At 41.6% G+C, this 18,611-nt stretch overlaps 1 protein-coding gene across 5 annotated transcripts in view; it reads left to right on the forward strand.

Moving 5' to 3' along the window:
* LOC120550851 (thyroid hormone receptor alpha) overlaps positions 1 to 18,300 on the forward strand; it is a 37,878-nt gene extending 19,578 nt beyond the window's left edge. For 4 of the 5 annotated variants that reach the window (XM_039787751.1, XM_039787754.1, XM_039787755.1 and 1 more), the window contains 6 exons: positions 3,062 to 3,162; positions 5,642 to 5,789; positions 6,040 to 6,245; positions 13,156 to 13,302; positions 15,913 to 16,171; positions 17,569 to 18,300. In XM_039787751.1, the coding sequence (XP_039643685.1) occupies positions 3,062 to 3,162; positions 5,642 to 5,789; positions 6,040 to 6,245; positions 13,156 to 13,302; positions 15,913 to 16,171; positions 17,569 to 17,819 (1,112 nt within the window). In that variant the 3' untranslated portion in view covers positions 17,820 to 18,300. Of the gene's footprint in view, positions 1 to 3,061; positions 3,163 to 5,641; positions 5,790 to 6,039; positions 6,246 to 13,155; positions 13,303 to 15,912; positions 16,172 to 16,687; positions 16,831 to 17,568 lie in introns of those variants that run through there. The other variant, XM_039787756.1, reaches the window with a different exon arrangement.
* Positions 18,301 to 18,611: the final 311 nt, after the last annotated feature.

An 18,611-nucleotide genomic window follows, 5' to 3' on the forward strand; every position in this document is an offset into this window, starting at 1 on the left:
ACGCGGATTCACACGCTTTGGTCAAACCAAATGGCAGATGTTGTGTCGTAAAACTTTTGAAGACAAAATATTTTCTTGACTCAGCCACGCCAGCAAAAATCTCCTTCCCTTTCCTTGGTTTTTGTTGGTGGAGGTATTGCAGGGCCCGTCATGTGAATGGCAGTTAGCCAGAGCCACAGAGCTGCAGCGGTATTGATTTTGGGCTTGGCTTCCAAACACAGTTCTCAGCAGACTGGCTCAGGGATCCGGCTGCTGCTGCTCGCCCTGCCAACACACTGAAGCTGACACTTTTCCTATATGATCGTTCTCTGATGTCCTCGTTATCTTTCCTTTGGCCTGTTCCTCTTCTCCTTCCTCTTTTCCACCTATTCTCCTCCTGCGTCCTCCCCCACGTGTATTAATTTCTTGTTTTCTTTTGGCCTCAGTGTTTTTCTTTTTCCCTCTCTCAAGGATGGGGTGTCTTTCTATTCCACTACTTTTTATTAGCAAATACGCTTTTCCCTCCATATTTCACAGACGTTTTCACTTGATTCTTTTTTTTCTCTCCACCTTGATTCCTTTTATTCTCTCCGTCTAAATTCATATTTTGATTCCTAATGGGTTTTCCTAATCAAAGGAAAGAGCCCAAGAGCTTTTCAATGATATATGTATATCTAAATCATTTTGGCCCAAATGTCACTTCTGCCCCTTTGGCACTCACTGCTGTTTTTCCCTCATTTTTCTCTCTTTCCCACCATCCTCTTCTTGCCCTCCCTCTTCTCCTCTAAAATCTGTTACAAAGCCAAAAGGCAGAGCCCAACTGACACTGCCAGTCACAGTACTCACCACGCCTCGGGAAACACACACACACACACACACACACACACACTCTAGCATATATGTCATGAGAACGTCAGGCACATATATGTACAGAATGCACAAAACTCTGCCGTGTGTGTGTGTGTGTGTGTGTGTGTGTGTGTGTGTGTGTGTGTGTGTGTGTGTGTGTGTGTGTGTGTGTGTGTGTGTGTGTGTGTGTGTGTGTGTGTTAAGTCGTGCCTTGCAGTGTACCATCTCCTCCCCCTCCCAGTTTCTTAGCTATACTGGAAATCTGCTATTTCCTGTGTCTCTGTGCTCGCTGCCTCTGTTTAACTGGTCTTGTAGGCAGTCATTTGAAAAAGAACAAACTTTCCTCTTTCCTAGTTTAAAGTAAAGGCTGCAGTGGGAGGAAGACGAGTACAGAGAGGGAACAATTCAAATACTCTATACCAACATATAGACCAGTCTACACTGAAGGGAAAACCACATTCTAATAAAGACCCAATCTGTAATGATCACGTTGATTTGATGTATGTTTATATATGTAACTGAAGAGGATGTGTGTGTCATAATTTAAAACAAAGAGCTGACTTAAGCTATAGTTTACAAACACTGCTTATATTATAAACCTTTTACGCCAGCAGAACACATGAAAGATTTTTAGGATACTTGGGTATTTTTCAACCTGGACCCTATTTTCCATGTTTTTGTGTCTAAGTGACTAATGGGGACGACAATTTTTGGAATTGGTCCAGTATTGAGCGAGATCGCTGCAGTCGGCAGAGGCGAAACAAGCTACAATGTAAGTTAATAGGGCAATTGTCCAGCTTGTATTTACCTTCACAAAAGTGCTCGTTTTGCCGCTGACAGACTCAGATTATTATTCTAAGTGTCTGACAACATTATGGAAAGGATTTCTAAGGAGGTCAACCTTTCTGTTAAAGGGTAAGATCCTTTTTTTTAAACATCGGTGAAATTGCATTCGCTAAACCAACCAGACTCCATGTAAATAAACAGTAATTTTAGCATCGTAAAAAAACACTTCATTCAAAGTCAACAGAAACTAAATAAAATAATGAAAAGCCGTTTTGGGTCGTCTTTCCACTTATCCAACCATCACAACTCTAGTTTTGATTGAAATAAACACATAGGTTATCGATTAACATGTGAAAATATGTTTGCTCTATACACGCTAAAAGTATTGCTTTTTTAATGGAGTCTGGTGGGTTTAGAGCTAGCTACTTCAGAGCTGTTTCTGGTTAAACAGAAAGGTCTTAAAGAGATTTTTAAAGGTCTATCTCTGAAGGGATCCTTTCCATAATGTTGTCAGACACTAAGAATATTAATCTGAGCCTGTCAGTGGCAAAACAAGCACTTTTGTGAAGGGGACACAAGCTGGACAATTGTTTGCCGACTGCAGCGATCTCGCTTAATACTGGACCAGTTTCAAAGATTGTTGTTCCCATCAGTCACTTAGACACAAAAACATATGAAAATAGGTTTTAAAAAATGGTGTTTACCCTTTAAAAATAAGGTGGATGTTCTTAAAGGGATAATTTGGATTTTTTTTAAAGTGGGGTTGTATCAGGTTCTTATTGTCAGTGTATTTCACTTGTAGTAGATGGCGGTTGGCAAGAGGCAGCAGTAGCCCAGCAACACCTGTGTTCTGCGAGGTAAAATTACTGTTTTTGTGAAAGGAATCTGGTGGCTTTGAAGAGTGCATAGATAAAGGCTGCAGTTCCCCGTTGTGTCTTTATTTTTTAGCTACTGCCCCCATCCACAGCAGAACATTGCTTAGCTTCCGTGTCGGTACTCCTGTCTGCTTCTCCAAACTGGGGGGCATGCCGACCACCATCTACTGTAGCTAATACGCTTACTGTGGATGAGTACCTCATACAACCTCACTTCAAAACATGTAATATATTCCTTTAACCCTTGTGATGTCTTCCCGTCAACCGTCCAACGTTTTTGACGCCTTTTTTTCACAGTTTGTTTTTGCTTTTTCCAACATTTTAAATTGTTAAATTTTTCTTCTACACATTTTCAGCACTTATTTCTACGTCCCATATTTTATGATATAAAACAAAAATTGAAAACGGGTCAATTTGACCCGAAGTCAACACAAGGGTTAAGTAGTTGTAGTGTGATACTGATGGGATACAAATGTTGTGCATTGGTGTGTAGAACATCTTCAATGAAAATTAAAAAAATAACATATTATTCAGTGTAATGTTGTCTTTGCCCTTGGTTCTCTCTCTCTCAGGGTACATCCCCAGCTACCTCGAAAAGGATGAGCCATGTGTGGTGTGTGGCGACAAGGCCACAGGTTACCACTACCGCTGCATTACCTGCGAGGGTTGCAAGGTACACACACACACACACAAAATCCCAGAGTTTCAGACACAGCAGGTTCATAACCGACATATTGTATCTGCCAGAAAACCTGATGTGAGGCCTCTGAGGTCATCTGCTTCTACACACAGTCACATATTTGACACACAGTCATGCGCAGACACACACACACACACACACACACACACACACACACACACACACACACACACACACAAAAACACACACTGAAGCACTCACTTCAAAGTAAGCACACACCAAAGGTCAAAGACAAATTGTGTACAGCCACAGAAAGATGATATATCAACATATTTGTCACTCTGTCACGTCAGTGCTCAGCTCTGCCATTTGTCTTCCCTGCTGTCGGTCGGCTTCTGTTCATGTTTGTTCATCAATGGCATTTTAAGGCACCGCTGAATGGATTGTGGTTAAGCTGAGGTGGCATTGATGTGCTTGACGTATGATTGATTGGTCAACCCTAAAAAAATAGAAATATATGGGGTAGGCAGTTTGTTTTTGTCATTCTTCGTCAAAACTTCCCTAATAAACTTTTCAGCATATTGTAATTCAAGTGGTCTCAGTAAATAGACTTCTGCACCTCCTCTTTGCTCTATTTTCAGGCTTTAGAAAATCTAGCCCGTGACAGAAGACTTTGGCCAATCACAGGTCATTTCAGAGATAAAGTATTGTTCCTGTTGGCTGTTCTGCAGATGAGCATGCACGTTGCTTCGGTGATAGTTATACTAACCGTGGCCAAAGGCTCAGGCCTGCAGCTAATTCAAGGCTAAACCATTAAGATGCCAAAAGAACCAAGTTGTGTAAAAATGGATTTCAGTTTGTTGTCCAGGAAGCAGACATTGTGAAACAGTGGAAACAGTTGGGAGGGCTGGTCTGCTGGCGTTAGCCTTTAGCCTAGCACAAACACCGGCTCATTTGTTTGCATACATTTTCTCTACTGTTACTGTATGATGCCAGTGCATGTCTTGCTCGTCGGATGGAAGGGGCTCGACAGAGAGGGGAGAGAAATTCTGGTGTTCTTTTTCCTTTCTACCTACTGAAGCTTAAAAGGCATCAGATTCATGCTAATTATTTTATTTATCAATCTATGTGCAGTCAATAATGCAGGGATATCTTCACTTGGCAAAATATTTTTTTAAAGCGCCCATATTATGCTCATTTTCAGGTTCATAACTGTATTTTAAGGTTGTACCAGAATAGGTTTACATGGTTTAATTTTCAAAAAACACCATGTTTTTGTTGTACTGCACAGCTCTCTCTCACTGCTGCAGATCCTCTTTTCACCTGGTTTCTGTTTTAGCTACAGAGTGAGACCTCTTTTCATCTTCTTCTTCTGTACTATCTTTGATTGCACTCGCACATGCTCAGTAGTTCAGATGTAGATCATGTCAGCTAGCTAACTCTAGAGACAGTGTAAAAAGCTGTTTCTCCAACTTTGGTCAGTTACAAGGCAGGATTAGCTGGGAGACTTCTAAATGAGGGCATACGTAAGTAGTTCTTTTGTAGATTATGGTGAACTTGTGTGTGTTGTAGCAGTGCTTTGCTATTGAGAACGACGTAGCATGCTAGCGTTAGCATGCTAATGCTAACGGTTAGCATGCTAACGAGCTAACGGTTGTGGTTAGCCAGCTCATTTCGGACTGTGACGTCACAGTCCGAGCCGATTTTGAACAGCTCACTAGGAGACTGAAAGCAGGACACATTCAGAAACTGTATCTCACTCAAAACAGCATGGATGGATTTTTTTCAAAGTTTGTATGTGTGTGGAAGCACCAGAGACACAAAAGAACACCCCAAATCCCAGAAAAAGGGATTTTTTCATAATATGGGCACTTTAATCAAATATTTTTTTAATCAAATATTGAGGCTTATTTCACAGATATAAATTAATTTCCAGCCACGATTTGTTAAACCCCTCTCAAATTTCCTTCCAGCAATTATCATTCTTGAATGTTAACATTTACACCAATTGCCTCAGATTTGGTAGCAAGTCAGGTACTGGCCAACTTAGAAAGTTGCAATTTCTGAATTCGTTTTATCACACAGAAGAAGCAGCAATGATAATTAAAATGTCTTCCCTGGGCGCCTGGGTAGCTCACCTGGTAGAGCTCGCGCCCATATACAGAGGCTCAGTCTTCGACTTAGAGGCCGCTTGATCGGTTCAGACCTGTGGCCCTTTGCTGAATGTCATTCCCCCCTCTCCCCTTTCATGTCTAAAGCTGTCCTGTCAGAAATAAAGGCCCAAAAATGCCATAACAAAAGTCTTAAAACAAAAAAATGCATGCCCTGCCAGTTTGTCATTACCACTGTGACAAACAGCAGTTGTAGACTCAAAGTTTTCATCCCTTGTTGTCAGTCTCCTGTCTTCAGCCTCACCCTCCTGTCTTTTTATGTGCCTCTCTCCCTCTATATTCCTCTACTTTGTCTACAAACGTCACTGAATGTCTGTCTCTCCCTCTCCGTCTGTCTCCAGGGTTTCTTCCGTAGGACCATACAAAAGAACCTCCACCCCAGCTACTCCTGTAAGTACGATGGCTGCTGCATCATCGACAAGATTACCCGCAACCAGTGTCAGCTCTGCCGCTTCAAGAAGTGCATTGCTGTGGGCATGGCCATGGATTGTGAGTGTCGCACTTACGTAGTTATGCACACATGCAAATTAACTCACAATTATAGTGATGCAGTATTATCGCAGGGTGTGAGGACTTTAAATAGAAGCTGCGACTTTCGACTATATGCAGACTTTAGGCAACACGCCAACTAATTACATACTTCTATTTTGCTTTCTTCTCCTTAACACTCTCTTTCTCTCTCTCGGTCTTTTTCCTCTTCCTCCCCCTCCTGCTTGTCTGCCTCCCCCCTGCCTCCCAGTGGTTCTGGATGACTCAAAGCGGGTGGCTAAACGGCGTCTGATTGAAGAGAACAGGGAGCGACGCAAGAGGGAGGGAATGGTAAAAACCCTCCAGAACCGTCCAGAGCCCACCGACAGCGAGTGGGAGGTGATCCACCTGGTGACAGAGGCCCACCGACACACCAATGCTCAGGGCGCACAGTGGAAACAGAAGCGCAAATTCCTGGTAAGAAGGCATACAGCAATAGGCAAAGTCATGTACAGACGTATGCACTCGTGTACATTTAGAAAAAAAAGTTGACGATTCAACACAGGAAACATTCATTTATTATGATTGTATGCACTTTTTTAAAGGCCCCATGGCATGAAAATTTCACTTTATGAGGTTTTTTAACATTAGTATGAGTTCCCCCAGCCTGCCTATGGTCTCCCAGTGGCTAGAAATAGCGATGCCCTGGTTATCCTGCTCTGCCTTTGAGAAAATGAAAGCTCAGATGGGCCGATCTGGAATCTTCTCCTTATGAGGTCATAAGGAGCAAGGTTACCTCCCCTTTCTCTGCTTTGCCCACCCAGAGAATTTGGCCCACCCATGAGAGAGAGACATCATGGCTTTCAAACGAGCAAAGTGGCAGTTGGTCAAGGCCACACGCCCACTCTCCACCTTGCCCCCCCCTCTCTCCTCCTCAATAGCTACAGACACAGAAGTGGCACATCCTAAGGAAAGCTCATTGTGGGACTGGCTCTAGTGGCTCTAATTCTGCACCAAGGCTGAATTTCGGGGAAGAGACTTCAGATACAGTATTAGGGGACCACTAAGGCCTATATAAAAGAGACTTCAGATACAGTATTAGGGGACCACTAAGGCCTATATAAAAGAGACTTAACAATTTCTTCTAGTACTAAGGATGGGTTGACTGCAGGAACATTAACCCTCTTTAAGTGCAAAAACACTCAACAAACAGCTTTCCCAGGGGGGTCTATTCACGCTGTAAACTATTTAGTGCTGCTTTATTGTTTGTGCTTCAATTTCCCTGCCTTTAACCACATCAGAATGGAACAGAGTGGCAATATGGATTATATCCTCACACAAACATGAATGCTATGTCAAAAATAGTAAGATTTATTTTTTATCTGGGTGAGCTGAGGCTTTTTTTTCCACATAACTGACTGTCAGAGTAGCTCTTTATGACTTTGTTTGCTCTGTATTCCCTGCTGTCTGTTTCTGTCCCTCTGCCTCTGTCTTTATTCCTCATTTCTCTCTGGCATTTTGGAGGTTTATTCATCCTAATCTTTTTGGGCTCTTAACCGTACCTAATTCCCTTCATAGTTTCTATTAATACCGCAACACTCTTTTTTTTTCACTCTAATCTGTTTCCCGTCTTCATTTCTTTGTTTCCTGTCTTACTTTCCCCTTCTATTTTGTCCGTCTGTTTTCTGTTAGCTCCCTTCTTATCTCAGCCAACGCAAATCCTCAGTCATGAGCGCGCATCTTTCTTTCTCCCTAAAAATGTCCTCCAGCCGCGATTGTGCTCCGATTTATCCTGGACAGCCACGTCTGTTATCAGTCTTCCCTCATCGCACACAGACAAACACAGACAGACACTGACTTCATGTTTTTGGTGTCCTCGGGTCAAATTTCACCCGTTTTCAAAGTTTCTATATGAAAAATATGTGATTCTTTCAACCAAATTGCCAGAAAACATAATAAAACATAATCACACCTTGTTAACAAGGTGTGATTATCCATCAACAAACGTTTCTCTGATCTTAACTATTACTCAAAATTATTCCTAATTTCTGGGGGGTTTTAACTCGAATATTAGATATAATTTACAATGAATTAGGTTTATTGACCATTAAATCCAAAAATAAGTGTAAAGCTAGCGGTAATAAATTGGAATTAACTACAAAGTTGTAGAAAGCCTGTCTCTAGAGCACGGCTTGCAAAAACCAGGATTAGCACAGCAATCCATGCTACAGTGACATACTGCATATGTTAGCCCTGAGCTTGGTTCATCTAAAAGGATAAACCGTTCTATTTTACACAGGATTCACCCACAAACCGGGCTCTGGAGGGCGTAGCTACTGAGCCCTGAAAATCTGAATTTACATGCTAAGCTGAACCTTGCCCGTCCTGTGGGGACATCAGCTATAAAACGGCAGCAGTGACACTGCTCTTCATACTGTACACTGTGCTTTAGCTTGCAAATGACTACTCAAATGACTTATTGTAAGCTCTGCGTCAGCTCAAGCTAAAGACTGCAGAAAGAGGAGGAAGAGGCAAAAAAAAGTGCGGAGAAGAAATTACATTAAAAGTGCCCTAAATTAATTTAATTCAATACATTGAACAAACGGTGTGCTGTGTGTCAGGCTTGGAAATAAATACCGCCAGTAGACTTTAAATTGATGAGTGAACGATGTGATAAAACAATTAAATAATACTGGGACTCATGAGTACCCAGAAGTGCAAGGATACATATAGAGTTCTTGGTAAATATATCTGGAAAGAGAGGGTTTACATGACACAAACATTCTCACCTGCACTTTGCTCTAAATGCATCTATGAACTCATCTATTGAATTCATAAGATGTACCAGATGCAACCATTTTGCTTCTGAAAGAGCCTAAATTGTTTTCAGGTGTGGATTCGACAAGACACTGCAAACGTTGAAAGGATGCAAAGTATTTTTGTCAATGCAAACTGTAAAACGTCACATAGATTGATACTGTAGATTACATTATTATTATCGTAGATGGATTTTTCAGGATTACATTCATATCGTGAATACCTCCCATCATAATACATCATCCCTTTGGTTTCACTACCTGCTAGTCTATGTTCTCGACGTTGTGCCCACGGTATTTCCGCTGGATGTCCTTGTTACCGGCCGGATGTTTGTTACCTTCCGCTTTCTTGGTGTTGGAATTTTAAACTCTGGTGGATTTGTGAGGACTATGGTTAACTGCTCCTCAGATCTCTGCAGGGTAAATCCAGACAGCTAGCTAGACTATCTGTCCAATCCGAGTTTTCTGTTGGACTAAAACAACTTTTGGACGTACACGTTCCACAAAAACAAGTTCCTTCCCGAGGCTATTTTGCAGCGGCACTGTGGCTCCGTCTGGCGCTTAGTGCCGCCCAAGACGATTGTGATTGGTTTAAAGAAATGCCGATAAACCAGAGCACGTTTTTTCTCCCTTCCCGGAATGCTGTGTGTAGCCAGACCCTCCTCTGCGACACTGTGGAGGAAGGTCTGGCAATGCGAGACTACTACCCATTTGACTCCATTCGCTGCCATGTTCCTAGAAAACTCACATCATTGAAATCTGCTTCAGTCATGAGTCTTGCCCATTGTATTATTTGGCTGAGCCTCCAGATCTGTAAGAACATACTGGTCTGCATTTACAATTACACAATAATCTCTCTGTCACACTCTGTGGTCAGGCAACTGGAAACAAGAGATTCACAGGCAAATTCACAAAAGGACTGTGCGGCTGCACAAATAAGACAAAAAGTAACCTCTAACTGCACTGCCAAGCAAATAGTGTATTGTTGCTTCTGTGCTATTTACACACACATATTTAAATAAGGTAATATGCAAAATTGTCCCCTTTCTATGCAAATGAGCACTTGCAGTGATATCATTAGCATCGTCAGTGACTGCAGTGAGTTGGTTGTAATGTAGTGCATTTATAAGGACTGTGCTTCAAATCATGCCATCTTCTTTTACAGTCAGAAGATGTGCAAACCCACCTCATAGAATCAAATGCCAAACAATGCAAAAATATGCAAAAAATTAATAAATTTACTTTTTTTGCCAGCGTTCATCCATGTCTTCTTTGAGACATAACTACAATACACATGATCATACAAATGATTAACTATGTATGCAAAATTGTTACCTCACTCTAATATGCATGTAACTATCCAGCTACTATCTTGCGAGCAAAGGTCAGTCCCCGTTTTACGCTCCACGTCTTTTATTTACTTTTCCAGGCCAAGTGAAGCATAAACTCTACTGGCAGCTTTTCAAATCACACACATCTCCTCTTTTCAGTAGCTCATGAACACGAGCATTTGCTGTTGGTCTGAGCGACATTGGGTCGAAGAGACAGCTCACCTGGCTGTTGTAAAAATGTTCTGCTCGGCTATTCAGAAACTAAATTGAAAAAAATTTGAAATATACTTGTGTGATTCAGTACATGGAGGACATATGGTTTTGGTTGAATGCAGACTTTCAGAATTAGAAGTTTAAAAAACATCAGCATTTTCAACTACGTACACGCAGTTCTGCAGTCACAAGGTGATCTTATCTTCTCATCATGCAGCCACATTTCTATTCAATGTATTTGAGCATATTATTACCAGATGATTTATATCAATATTTTCTCCGAAGAAATGACCTGAGGTTCCGATGTCTATAATCCATTGGAATTGGAGTGTGTAGGGAGTTTTGGGATTAAAGCTGAGTTTAGGAGCCAGAAATCTCAGTAACCATTGAGTTATTTTTTATTCATCAACAATCCATCAATCAATGATGTTTTCTTCTTTCTATAATGTAAAACAAAACACATAATACTATTCATAATCTAAAATGTATCTTAATTACATAAAGCATGAATCAAGTGTACAGTTCGTTGCACAGTGCTGAAAACTTCTGAGCCAGATGAAAAGATTTCCTTTCTCCAGCTCTACTGGAACAAACCTTTCCAGGAATAATCTGATAAAAGGTCAAGAGTTGAAGCTCACCACATGACCGATGAGGGAAAGGCCCTTCCCCCCCCACCCCCAACCCCCCTTTTCTCCTCAGAATTCAGAAATTTCTAACTCCCAATGGGTACTGACTGGAGTTCATGTTAGTACAAATATCTTGTGCCTCTTTTGGGACACTTTGTTCCTTTTTTTTAGGAATGCTTAACCCACATTGAGACTCGTGCTATTCCCCCACAATGTTTAGGCTCCCCCGACCAACCAGCCTGTACAGCATCAAAGACATAATCCCTTGCCAGCTCTGCAGGCAAGTATTTTCCCTGGATGCCACCCAGATGGCCAGGCACTAAATAAACATACATCAACAGTTGCAGGGAAATCTCATTAGTCCATAAGAAAGCCCATATGAAAATGTGGAGAACATTTCACAAACAAAAATATATGCCCGTGCACTGCATCATCACACACATTTTGGTAATTGCTTGAGCTCCAGCAACACTAGTATTGAGACATTTCATTTTATATGAAGTCATTGACATAGTTGCTTGCCTTTTCATTAAAAGTAGTAAGCATAATGCTCACTTAGCAATCTTCTTCTATCTTAAATTTTAAGTGTCATTTCACCACAGAAGGCTTGTATCATGTGGACGTGCCGACAGTTTTGTTGTCATTACTTAGAATTCCTCATGGGGGCAGCAGAAATTATGCACTATAGCTATAAACCTAGGTGATCCACAGACCTCACTGTGTCTTTGAGACTATATTCTACTGAAGAAATGGTCCCTATGAAAACGTGTTGACAATGAGGTCTGTGGATTATTGAGAGTTTCTGAAAAGAGATACTGATGTTGATTTTTTTAAATTGCCATTTCTCAGTGCCGTGAGCACCTCCAGTGTATTGGGGTTAATGCAGAAATCTCAGGTATGTCAAAGTTTTGTGGCTCGATGCCACTGAAGGTTAGTGAGAAAAGAGTTTAAAGGTGACAGTCATGTTTCTAAGCTTCTCTGCTTGCCGTGCATTTAGCAGCTCTAAACCTCAGCCTCTCTCTCGGTCTTCTCTCTCCAGAGAGCTATTTTTACAGCACTGAAAGGGAAAAATGCCGCTGACCTCCACCACGGAAGCAAATGCTTTGTTTGGGCTCTCACACGACGAGAGTTGCAGTCTGTCAAAGTGATTACTACAACTATTTAAATTTTCCATATTTGCTTAGCTGCACAGCGAAGGAAATATGCACAGATTCACAGAATCCTTCTCCCTCTGGATTATGATTGATGGCTCATTGTGTGAGGTCATTATTCCTATACCTTTATCTCAGCCCCGGCTGAGAATAAATTACTTCGGCCTTGACACGCGCTTTATTCAGTGGAGCGTGAAACAATATTTTTCATAGTCCCATAGTCTCCATTAACACAACTCTGTAAACATATGTATTACTGATCTGCAGTTCCCCGCCACAGTCCTCCTCTAAGTAAACACTATCTATCAGGTGACATGTCCCATTCCTCTTACAGAACACAGTCTGCTGTCCTTATCTGATAAATTGGTTTTAATTTGTCTCCCAAGACAAGTGAGCATTTTGTAGAAAGCAGCAAAAAGAAAAGGCTATACCACTGTTTAAAACTGTGTTGTTTCCTTTGCTTTAATTTACTCTTAGCCACACACCACTCATATTGATTATTCTATGTTATTGTATTCTTCTGTTCTCTTCAGCTCTAAAAACACACCCATACTCTCAACTGTAGCTTGTTCTAATGTACTCTATTGTTTTATCGTAGTGCTCTTTACTGTACTTCATGCCCTATGCACTTTTTCCTCTTTTCTTGCTAAAATAGGCTCTCCCTTCCTCGATCATGGCTACAAGCACTTTAATGTTCCATTTAAATGATGGCAATATTTTGTATCTATATATAGATACAAGTAAATATTCTGTCTCTATTTTTGTAAACGACTCCAAAACCAACAATGTGTTATTCTGTCTCTGAATACTTTACTTACTTCCTTACCCGGTTTGTGACACTCCAACATCACTCCAACAGGAGGAAATAGTGCATTTGTTGGGGACTATTTTCAGTGGTGGATTAATCCACATTTGGTGCTCTAGTGAGTATTTGTTGCAGCAGGACGGTGTGTGTGGGATTGAGTAAAAATAAACTACAGTGTGTGTGTTCATGGTAATGAAGGAACATGTCACCCAGTGCAACAGTGGGGCTCACTGATGTGTTTTAATAATTTTTTGGACAACAATGGAGCTCTATGGCAGAGGGGATGAAGATATATCAGACTTTGATACACACAATATTTATTAATAGGATCAGTTTGTCGTCGGTTCTGATCTTTTCAGATCTGGCTCCTTTGCTCATGGCTAATGTAGTTTTTGACTGTGCTCTAATCAGCCACCCATGTTGTTTTTGTTTTTTTCCCATGCAGCCAGAAAAAATCGGCCAGTCCCCGGTTGCCCCCACGTCAGACGGAGACAAGGTGGACCTGGAGGCCTTCAGCGAGTTCACCAAGATCATCACTCCTGCCATCACCCGTGTCGTCGACTTTGCCAAAAAACTGCCCATGTTCTCTGATGTAAGTGGTCTGGAGGAGCAGAGGGGCGAGTGTGGGAGTCTGACAAGAAATACATAGAAATATAACACAGCCGAGCTTCTCTCATCCTGTGAGTGCGTGTTGGTAGAGAAAATGTGTGATTTAGGAGGTCAACTTGTCTCACAGTGTTAGCAGCTCCTCTGTTTGAGGAGGACTACAACAGCATGTGCAAGAGTTACGACCGATATTTGCAACTTAACAGAATACTGTGGAAAAAGCACATATAAGATGAATTAGGGCTGTACCCAACCCAATTCTATTCCATTTCGATTCAATTTATTTATAGTGTCAAATCACAACAGGAGTTATCTCAGGACACTTTACAGATAGAGTAGGTCCCCCAAGAGCAAGCATTTCAGTAGTTCAGGATCCAGACAGAAGGGTCTGACAGTGGCGAGGAAAAGCTTCCTTTTACAGGCAGAAACCTCGGACAGACCATGACTCTTGGTGGGCGGCCATCTGCTGCTGTCGGTTGGGACACAATTCTGTCAGTCGAATCGGATTTGGTTATTCAATTTGAATATTAGACTGTTCGTTTGTTTTATCTTTTTTTTTATATAGAGCGTCAAGCAACGCTTTTATGAACTGCCAGATTTTTTCAGGGTGACAGCGAGTAATATAGTAGACACTTTTCCAACACTAGATATCAAACAAAAGCCCGAGACGATATCATATTAACTCTCTGTGAGCTCTAAATTCACCACTTCTAAGCAGCAGGCAGAAAAGAACGTTATCTCGGAGCCTGACTTGGCGAAGCCTCTCTTCCCGCGGGCCAGCTGCCTCGGTCTCACTCAGACTGGCCCTGTGTCTGAGTCTGCAGCTGCCTGTACCAGAGAGCAGCGTGAAAGCGAGGAGCGCTCACTCTGCAGCTACTTCTAGGGACCGAAATGGAGAAAAAAATCTTGATCGCGATCTCTGACTCACGATTCGAATCGTCGACTTTCAAGCCTGTAAGATTTTCCAAATATTTGCAGTGTAATCGGAAAATACAAATCACAGGTGAATATGCGGATCATTTAAATGTTGCTATAGCACTCGCACTCTATGTCTGGCTTGGGAAATAAACCCACAAGCAGCCCTGTTTGCTGGTGACGATCAGAGAGGCTCTATCTGCTCCTGTTCGCCCCACCTTGATTAGCAACCTGCAATCATGTTTCTTGTCCCTGCTGCTTGTAATGAGACCTTACTTAGATTGGATAATTATCAGGGTCGATGAGTTATTGTCTACTAGTGCAGAGTGTTGGAAAGAAAGAATAGCTGTAAGAGTCAGAGAGAAAAAGTTGTAGATGTAATCCATTACCGTTTTTTGAGAACATAAATAACACAGATAGTTTTGAAAGTAGAGGTCGTCACTTTTTTTAATCAGCATATTCTAAAGTCATTCCAATTGTTCTATTATTCTATAAATGATACTATTATGATGGATGCTACTATTCAAATGAGTGTGTAAACTAGAATACTGCTGCTGCATATTCTATTAATTTTAGACATGAAGAAACTAAACAGCAGCAGATAAGGATGCATAGTTTTTGTATTCTAGACACTACGGCATTAATCAGATTAATACATTATCTTTTATTCATAATATAATAGATCATATTCTGAAAGAAGCCTTTTTAATCTGATGAAAGCGGCAGAGGGAACCTGCGTGGCCTCCATGAGATTTCTCTGTGCCACTGCGGTAATTTACTGATAAGAATGCATGGAAACAAAGCCATCTTTTTATTTAGCCACTAAAAATTAAGCATGCCTCCAGGTACACATTTACAAGACAAATCAAGCCAATTAATGGCAATTAATCTGTTCAGCAATCAAGAGCAGTGGAAAAAGAAACAAGCTTGCATTAAGGTGGGATTTAATTCATCAATTAAGTCTTTAGATTTAATCAAATGGGGTTTCAACTCAGAGGCTCTAATATCCATGTAAATCAGGGTGTATTAGTCATAATCTGTGTTCATCAGTGGGAAAACAGTCTGCCGCTTTTCAACCCATCTTCTTTTCTCCCCCTACCATCCCTTCCTCTGTGTCACATCTGTGCCTTTCCCCATCCTTCCTCTATCTACAGTCATAATGCCAAACATTCATCTCAATTTGAAGTCAAGTGTAAAAATGGCAAATGTTCAATTTATGAATGGATGAGAAATCAAGAAATCCATTCTCTCCAGTCACACAACAATATATTCTTGTTTTTTGAATGTTGTGAATGCTGTGAGGACATATCTTATTTCCATTTAGTTTTTTAAGGGATTGTGCATACTTTTTCCTGTAAAATAACCTGAATGTAATAAGCAGTTTGTCATAAAGTGTACTTTAAACTCTGAACATCTATCAAGCACGATAGAAGAAAAATGTTTTTTGATTTCAAAATAATTTGGTATTTGTCCCCAAGTACATGTTTTTTAGTTTGATCTTTAAAATCTTTCATAGAAAAAAAGCCCTTTCTAGTTTAAAGTTCACGTTGGTGAATTGTATCCACCATAATGTTCTCCTTGTTAAGACCGCCTTCAAATGCTAAAATGTGTTTCACATGCCAGTTGTTTAGAAATAAGAATAAGCATGCATTAAACACACAAAAAAAACCTTTTCCACCAGCTACCTTGTGAAGATCAGATCATCCTGTTGAAGGGCTGCTGCATGGAGATCATGTCACTGCGGGCTGCCATGCGCTACGACCCAGAAAGTGAGACGCTGACACTGAGCGGGGAGATGGCTGTGAAGCGCGAGCAGCTGAAGAACGGCGGGCTGGGCGTGGTGTCGGACGCCATCTTCGATCTGGGCAAGAGCCTGGCACAGTTCAACCTGGACGACACGGAGGTGGCGCTGTTGCAGGCCGTGCTGCTGATGAGCTCAGGTTGTTGTTGACTTAATATCTTTTCTAAAACTTAAAGCTGCATGACAGTGCCTGTGTAATTATCTGCTTAGAACATTGGTAGTCTAGGAGCTTTAGCTTAGTGTAATGTAATGTACATTTTCATTTTTCTTTGCCTTTGGAGACACAATTCCCCGACAGTCCATATTCATTACCCGCTGCTTTACACAGTACATATTGTAGCCTATTGTGAATCAGAATGTAATCATGGCCTGAAGATTAAAGTCCACATTCATTCAGTGTTGGAAGGAGGAAATCTAAATCTCATCCTAAATCTGATTAGAGGCCTTAACTCTTGGTACATCGTAGAAACTCTAACATGAGAATTTTTGGGGTGATAGATAGACAGTAACAGTAACTTTATGCTTCACATAAAAAAAACATCACAAAACATCTTGAAACTTAAGAGACGTTTGACATTGACAAAACTGCAGCTTAAATAAACCTGTGAGAATTAAAGTACATGTGTATTTATTGCACATTGCTCTATTGCACTAGGATTTAGCATTAGAATTCATCAGCTTCACGATGACGGGAACAAAACGATAACTTCAAGCGGTTGGATTTACACTTTGGCACATGGAGTCTTCTTCCTGATTGCAGAGGTTCGTATTTAGAGAAGAGGGGATGTCGAGAGTCTGTAGTGATTTTTGTTGCTTGCTTCATGACTGCCTGCTCATACAGGCTCTGTATGGGCTCATATTCTTTCTTCCTTATTACCTTCATAGCTGTTTTGTTGCACCGTTAGGTTGCCAAACCATGCAGTGATTCCGCATCTAATGATGCTCTCCAGGATTGCCCGGTAGAACATCAGAATGATCTGGCTCAATCGCCTTAGAAAGTAGAGTCTCTGCTGCAGTCTATTGCACAGGTTATCAGTGTGTGTGTTTTCTACCGAAGAATGTTTTGTCTATGTAACACCTAAGTGTTTGCACTAGGACACCTGAATGATTGTCTGTCTGGGTTTTGATGACCACCGGCTCATTGTCAGTCACTTGCCTCGGGTCGAGGACCGTCTCCTGTGTTTTGGTAACATTTAGAATGAGATGGTTAGTGTCACACCACTTGATGAAGGAGTCTTTCTCATCGTGCTACACAGAAGGGTCCATGTCCCTGTGGAGAAAGCTCAAAATCACAGTATCATCAGTACATTATACAGTATAATTATGGGTAGTCAGAAAATATACACATAATAACACATGAAAGTGTTCACTGAGCTGACTGAAATTCTCCTGCCACAATGTTGACATTTAATCAGAATCACATTTAGGTAATGGTTTCGTATGCACTCATTTTCCCTCCCTCTCTTCTCCCCCTCTTCCTTGTCTTTCCTCTTTCCCTCCCTCCTTTTCCTCCACACCGACTCTTCCTGCCACCAGATCGTTCGGGCCTGACCTGCATGGACAAGATCGAGAAGTGCCAGGAGACCTACCTGCTGGCGTTTGAGCACTACATCAACTACCGCAAGCACAACATTCCTCACTTCTGGCCGAAGCTCCTGATGAAGGTGACCGACCTGCGGATGATCGGGGCGTGCCACGCCAGCCGCTTCCTTCACATGAAGGTGGAGTGTCCCAACGAACTCTTCCCACCGCTCTTCCTGGAGGTCTTCGAGGACCAGGAGGTGTGAAACACAGTTGCAGCCACGCAAAGGGAAGAGGAGGTTGGGGCAACCTGGGAGATGGGAAGGGCCATCATCTTTATAGGGGAAGGATGGAGGGAGAGTCCTCTCGGCAGGAATTTGCATTTCTCCATCATCACATTTACATTATGTGGTTTAAAAAACTGGAACCAACAATAACCGAAACAACACACCAGCAACAGGAGAGTCAAGCAAACAGAGGATTTTGTTTTACGAACGCCCTCTCCTCCACCTCTTTCTCCTCCTTTTACTTACCCCTGTTTTAAGATTTGTGTGGGGGCCCTTCTGTCTGAGCATGATGTCTTATCTAGTAAGAGCTGTAGCCATTTGCCAAGAAACATATACACCGATACACACACACACAACACACACACCGATAACACACACACAAACAACACACACACACAGCCACAGCCTGTTCCACCTCAGTTTTTCAGAACAGCGCTCTTTGCAGGGGTCCGTTCCCCTCCCCTCTGGTTCTTTTTTTTATTGGCCACAGAATAACACACCTTTTGAAGCCCATGTTTCCAGCTTCCGATGCTGGCCATCACCTCTCAGTATTATTTCTGAATAAATGTTAAGGCAGTAATTCAGAAAATATAGACATCATTGACATATAATTGCTCACAGTCATGCAGGCACACGCAATCAGCAAACACTGCGCATTAAAATGTCAGCAGATGCTTTAAGCGTACATTGGTGTGTAATGGCTGCTACCAGACCTAGTCTTTTATCAATTCCTCAACTCAATCTGAGCCGTTTCAGCTGTTTTTCGAGCTT

Source organism: Perca fluviatilis, chromosome 21 (assembly GCF_010015445.1).
Source record: "Perca fluviatilis chromosome 21, GENO_Pfluv_1.0, whole genome shotgun sequence".
Classification (NCBI taxonomy): domain Eukaryota; kingdom Metazoa; phylum Chordata; class Actinopteri; order Perciformes; family Percidae; genus Perca; species Perca fluviatilis.